The 6414-nt window shown below is 38.2% G+C and overlaps 1 protein-coding gene across 1 annotated transcript in view; it reads left to right on the forward strand.

Moving 5' to 3' along the window:
* Window positions 1-5526, forward strand: part of EEF1E1 (eukaryotic translation elongation factor 1 epsilon 1) — a 6410-nt gene extending 884 nt beyond the window's left edge. Inside the window, exons 2-4 of the mRNA XM_015810835.1 lie at window positions 1608-1808; window positions 3651-3746; window positions 4783-5526. Coding sequence (XP_015666321.1) covers window positions 1608-1808; window positions 3651-3746; window positions 4783-4920 — 435 coding nt within the window. The 3' untranslated portion in view covers window positions 4921-5526. The remainder of the gene's footprint in view (window positions 1-1607; window positions 1809-3650; window positions 3747-4782) is intronic.
* Window positions 5527-6414: the final 888 nt, after the last annotated feature.

Below are 6414 nucleotides of genomic sequence, written 5' to 3' on the forward strand. Positions count from 1 at the left end.
ACCCTGATCTCTGGGGGCAGCTCATTCCAGAGGGTGGGAGCTCCCACAGAGAAGGCCCTCCCCCTTGGGGTCGCCAGCCGGCACTGTCTGGCCGACGGCACCCTGAGGAGACCCACCCTGTGGGAGCGTACAGGCCGATGGGAGGTAATCTGTGGCAGAAGGCGGTCTCGAAGATATCCCGGTCCGCTGCCATGGAGCGGACGGTAACTTAACAAGTGCTAGCATTTAAAGGGCGTGTTGATGACTAAATCTGCGCCCCTATTGTGCCTGCAGCATGCATGCTGCCGATTGAGAACCAGTCGGATATTTTATTTTATTTTTATTGGACATTTTTAAAAGTTTTACAATATAACTCCCCTCCTCCCCAAGACCCACCCTTCCCCACCCCCCTCCCTCCCCACCCCCCCGACTTCCCAGAGCCAATCTCAGGGTTAACAATACAATAAGTATACTCTGTCTTACATTATATCACTATTAAGTTAACAATTCTATAACATCCTTTAACACTCTTCTAGACAAACATATTTAAAAATATAATTATACATCTTATTACTATTTAAAAAAAATATATAAACTACATTAACAATCTAAAATTTACTCAAAAACCAAATGAAACTTTTTAGTTCCATATTTGTTCTCAATATAATCTATCCATCTTCTCCAAAGCAAAATATATCTTGTGAATAATCCTTCACGTAGGCAGAAATCTTAGCCGTTTCTGCTAAATTTGAAACTTTAAATACCCAGTCTTCTATAGTGGGCAAACGTTCCGTTTTCCAACATTGAGCTACTAATAATCTTGCAGCAGTTATCAAATTCAACATCAAATCCTGAACCAGTCGGATATTAACATTGCAGCAAGGGATGCAATGCATGTGTAAAAGGTGCTGCGCCAAATGTATTGAAGATACATTTAAAGCAGCCTTGCCCTTCGCAAGGCTTCCGCCTTCTTTGAGAGCTATCCCTGATAGCCATCCCAACCCCAGCAGAGGTACTGCCTTTCAGATGCTTTCTGTGGCCCTAATATTTTGTTAGCATCTAGGAAAATTATGTCTTTTCTCTCGGGTATGCTCATGTTTATGTTTTTCTAGTGGAACATTTCAAACTTGCAGATGGTGTGAGAACGGTATCAATGGGACAACCTGCTAAAGAAATGAACACAAAAAGCAACAGGTTGCTTAAAAAAATTAATAACTCAGTTCAGCAGCAGGGAAGAAAAAGAACACTCTTCCTGAGAAAGGTGGCAACCTGCTCAAATTCTTATGTTGTGTGCAGAGGAGAGGATGCCATCCCTCTTCTACCTATTCATTTACCTTTGTGTAATTTCTGGAAAGCAGGGCTAGTACTGAAATGCAGAACTTAAATAGAGCAGGGCTTTTCAACCTTTTCACCCATTGTACCACTTTTAGGATATGGCAATATCCGAGTACCACCAGTCGCCTAGCAAGGTGTCAAAAACTTGATAAGCTTTGTGAGTAATTTGAATTCTGTCATTTTTTTAAAAAAAATAGTATTCAATTTTAAAAAAATATTAATAAAATTTGCTAAATTGTGTTATGGTAGAACTTTAAATCTAGTTTCATTAAATCATTTTGAATTCTTTCTAGACTCCCGTACTTCAGGAAAATAATGGCCCTAGTCTGACAGGCCTCACCAGTATAGCTATCCATTTAGTCAGACAAGCAAAGAAGGAGCAGCTGCTTGGGAACACAGCTGAAGAAAAAGCAGTAGTACAGCAGTGGTTGGAATACAGAGTGGCACAAATAGATAAACAGTCCACTAAAGAAGAAATCAGGACAAATCTGAAGGTAAGGATAATTAACACAGTTTATTTTGGAATATTATTGCACTAATTTCAGGGGGTGTGATGGCTCAGTGGTTCAAGACGCTGACTTTTCAGCTGGAAAGTGACAGCCTGGATTCGAGACCGGAGCACCGTGCAACGGGATGAGCTTCTGTTACTTGCTCCCATTACTTCTCCCAGCTCCTACCAACCTACAGCATGCAAATATGAGTAGATAAATAGGTACCACTTCAGTGGGCAGGTAACAGCATTCTGTGCACTTCAGTGTATAGTCACACTGGCCACATGACCACGGAAGTGTCTTCGAACAATGCTGGCTCCCTCGATTAAGAAAAGGAGATGAGCACCACCCCATAGAATTGGACACAACTGGACAGGGGAAACCTTTACTTTTATTATTGCACTATTTTTAGCAATCGTTACTGACTCAGCAATACGATTTTGGCTTTTTTTCCCTGATGATTTGCATGAAATTTATTTTTCACCACTATTAGGATTTATAAGAAGTAAACAGATTTTGGGCCTGATTAAACAAATCAGTTACTCTGTTCATAATGGGTTGCGTTGCTTAGAAAAGTATCTGTTTTCTATTTTAGGGGGGGAAACTTCATTTTTAAGATCTGTTTTACCTTTAACCTGTGCAGCGGCGTGAGCAGTTGTTGGGGCCCCAAGGGTGGCCCATGTAATATCACTGCTTCACTAGCCTCATTGGCTGACAGTTTGCTTCTGAGTATAATTCAAGATGTTTGTAATCACCTTTAAAGCCCTTCATGGCATGGGTTCAGGTTATTTATAATACTACTGGGATTCGCCCTCTCCACCTGTGCCGACAGAGGGGGGATGCTGTGGCCCTGTTGGTCAGGGAATTCCGGATGGTGGGGTCCAGGAGAAGGGCCTTCTCTGCCATTGCGCCTGCCCTCTGGAACATCTTGCCTTCCCGAAGTGAGGTCCAGTCCAACTGTCCTGACTTTCTGCAAGAGCCTAAAGATCTGGTTCTGCCAGCTGGCTTGGGGACTTCGTGTTGGAAGTGGTTGATACATTAATATCAGATCCTACCTTCCCCCCCCCCCCACTCATCCTAGTCCCTCCCCATCTTTTAGCTGTTGTCTTTTATACTGTTGTAGTATTCTATTTATATAGTTTTATCATTTTATATTGTAACCAACCCAGAGTTACCCTATGGCAGGGGTAGGCAACCTTGGCTCTTTTATGACTCATGGACTTCAACTCCCAGAATTCCTGAGCCAGCATGGCTGGCTCAAGAATTCTGGGAGTTGAAGTCTATGAGTCATAAAAGAGCCAAGGGTGCCTACCCCTGCCATAGGGTAAGATGAGTGGCCAGGGAATGAATAAATAAAATCTACTGTCACAAATGAAGGTGAATCTACGTGTCCCAGGATATTGTGGCAGGATCCAATCGGGGTCAGTCACCGGGACCAGAGGTTTAGTCTTCCAAGCTTTTGGACTCATGCTGGAGCCCATCTTTAGGGAACATCTCTCTAGCAGTGTGTATGGTTTGGGCTATTCTGTATGGTATTTATATGGTGCCTGTTGTGTGTTGTTTCCTTGGGCTTGGCAGCACAGAAATAGGCATGTTTCCTCCAATAGCTTCCTGCACAGCATTGAAGACTTGTTATTGCATAGCCTACAAAATGCCCATTTCTGCCTCTCAACTACTCATCTGCCAAGTCACTTTCTCCTGTGTAAACTTTGGTACCGTCACACCTTGAATAAATAGTCTTGGAAGACACATACTGAACTCTGGTGGGTTGCCTGCAAGCATTTTGATTTGACAGGAAGAAATCTATAAATTGATAATGTGTTTGATTTCTTCTGCTTCTTCTAGGACCTCAATTCATATCTTGAAGATAAAGTTTACATTACAGGAAACAATTTTACTTTAGCTGATATTTTATTATACTATGGACTGCACCACATCGTAGTGAGTACAAACTTATTACAATTGAAAAATATAAAGCTTTAAAATCTCTTTTCCATGTATGGTATTTTAATTTGAAAAGTGTTAATACAGGTGGTCCTAGCTTAATTAGAATAATTGGGATCAGCAGCTCCATTCTTAAGTGACACAGTTGTAAAGTGTAATGTCATGTGATCACTATTTGCAACCTGCCAGCTTACCAATTGACTGCTTATCAGACGCCAGCAGTGAAGGTTGCAAATGGTGATCATGTGGTCTCAGGACACTGCAACTCTTATAAGTGTGAGCTGACTGTCAAACACCCAAATTGCAATCGTGTGATGCGGTGGTTGCAACTGTGAGGAACAATCGTAAGTCCCCCTGGTTCATCACTATCGTAACTCCAAACAGTTGCTGAATAAGTGGTAATTCAATGAGGACTACTTGTAAATAATTTGTAATACCTAGTACAGCAAGGGTGTCAAACTGCCGGCCCACAGGCCGGACTCATCACATGGAAGCCACACCCACCCCATTGCCGGCAATGGCAAATCCGGCCCGATACTCGTGACATGATATCACGAGTTTGACATGTCTGTAGTACAGTGTAGGAAAATTGTCACATTCCTGACTAATTTTTCGTAATCGGAATGAATTTTTATCTTTCAAACATTTAGCTTAGGCCAGAAAAAAAGCATAGAAACAAGTAATTGGAAAAAAGTAAATGTTATCTATTTGGTAAAGGTTTTATTAAGCTTTGAAAATGCTGCTGCTTTTGTAGTCTGCAGTGATCGTATCAAAGTGTGCACAAAACATGGCATAGATCACCAAGTTTGGATCTACTACAGGAATTTCATGTAAGAGAAATCTTTATATAGCAAAAAAGGAACAAGAGCAAGGAAAGCAGTGAATCCTGATTTTTATGAATATTGTATGGGAAAAGAAATGGATCATGTGATAAAATGGCATATTTTCTTATTTAGGAAGAAATATTTTTGTACTTGAGAAGAAATTTATTAGATTAAATTGTTTACAAACTGCTTTTTCTTCCATTCTTTAGGCTGAACTTACAGTGCAAGAAAAGGAGAAATATCTTAACGTATCTCGTTGGTTCAATCATATTCAGCATTATCCGGATATCCGGCAGCATCTGTCTAGCATAGTTTTTATGAAAAACAGGCTCTACAATACACATTAAACACTAAGTTAGGAATTCCAGACAAATGAAAATAATTTTTGAAACCTTTAATGTGCAAGCATGGATTTTTGTCATTTCCATATGTGAAGCTGAACAGTTGGTGCCTAAAGTAATAAAGTTGCATCTAGTAGCTATTTAGAAATATAGACATAATTAAAACAATAGTTTGGTCTATTTCAACCAAACAAAATGTGAGTCAAACATCTTCAGTTAGAACATTATGTCATACAGATCCATAGCTTAACTTATATGGTATGAGAGTCAAAGACCTTAACTGCCATGATGTCACCTATGCTCATTGCCTCAATTGTATCATGGATAGTATGCTGTTGTATTTTTCTTTTATGGATGATCACATTAGTTTTGTAAATGTTATTATGAAAAATTTATTGTGCCATGTATTTTGAAAGAGAACGGTGAAATATATCAGAAGCAAATCCTATTTAGTGTACAAATTATGTTAAATCTCATACTTAGATTATATCTTACTTCCTCTGTAGAAAATTCAAATTGTTGCAAAATTGTGAAAAAAACCTCCAGAAGAATATTTATTGAAAAGAAGATGAAAAACGTTGTTTTATTTTAAAAAATAAAATTCTCAGCCTCTCAAATGACCAAATGTGCTGTCTTTTTAAAACTGTTCTGAGTTCTTCTATTCTTTTTTAAAATTGTCCCTTTTTTTTCTTTTACTTTATGCCTGGTAACATTTGCAGATATGTAAATGAGAGACATCGGCAATTTAGGAACATTGCTGTATTTAATTAATTGAATTTATTTTCATATATATTTCATTAGTTTATGTATCAACTAACCCTTGTATGGATTTTCTGGATACGTTCTGTTCAGAGCTCAATTGAGCTTCCTGAGGGAGTCTAACTTACAAACCTTTCTAAAGTTGTACTTTTAATTCTTGAAGAGATATCAATTTTATTATTTCACATGAATAAAATTGCTACTCCAGTAGCATGCTAGTGGGGATTTTTTTTAAAGCTATCACTTAGGTCCTGCTTTAAATAATTTTAGCTATTGTCAAATGATAAAATTCACACCTAAATGTCAATTCTAATTTAGTTATTCTTTATACTTTTTTATTTACAATATTCCAGCTTTATAGTTAAACTTTATTAAATTTCTACAAGAATGAAATGTAAAAAAAGAAAAAAAATGAAAAATAGGGAGAGGCAAAGTATAAGGGATACATGGAAAAGGAGGGAAAAAGAAAATAGTAACTTCCAAATGCTTTGATAGTTACAGATATAAAATACATTAGCTTTTTGATCTAAAATTCAGTAACAGTATTTCTATCATAAACTATAATCATCAAATTCCAAAATTAATATAGCATTTCTTCAATCTTGAGTAAAAAGTCCAAGTGGTTTCCATTTACAAACAAAACAAAATATTTTCTTTAGCCAAATAGTTTTGCGTTCTCAGCCAATTTCATTAATTTCCCTATCCATTCCTCCATTGTGGAGATCTGTGCATCTTTCCCTC

Source organism: Protobothrops mucrosquamatus, unplaced genomic scaffold (genome assembly GCF_001527695.2).
Source record: "Protobothrops mucrosquamatus isolate PMUCROS unplaced genomic scaffold, P.Mucros_1.0 scaffold23, whole genome shotgun sequence".
NCBI classification, from domain to species: Eukaryota; Metazoa; Chordata; class Lepidosauria; order Squamata; family Viperidae; genus Protobothrops; species Protobothrops mucrosquamatus.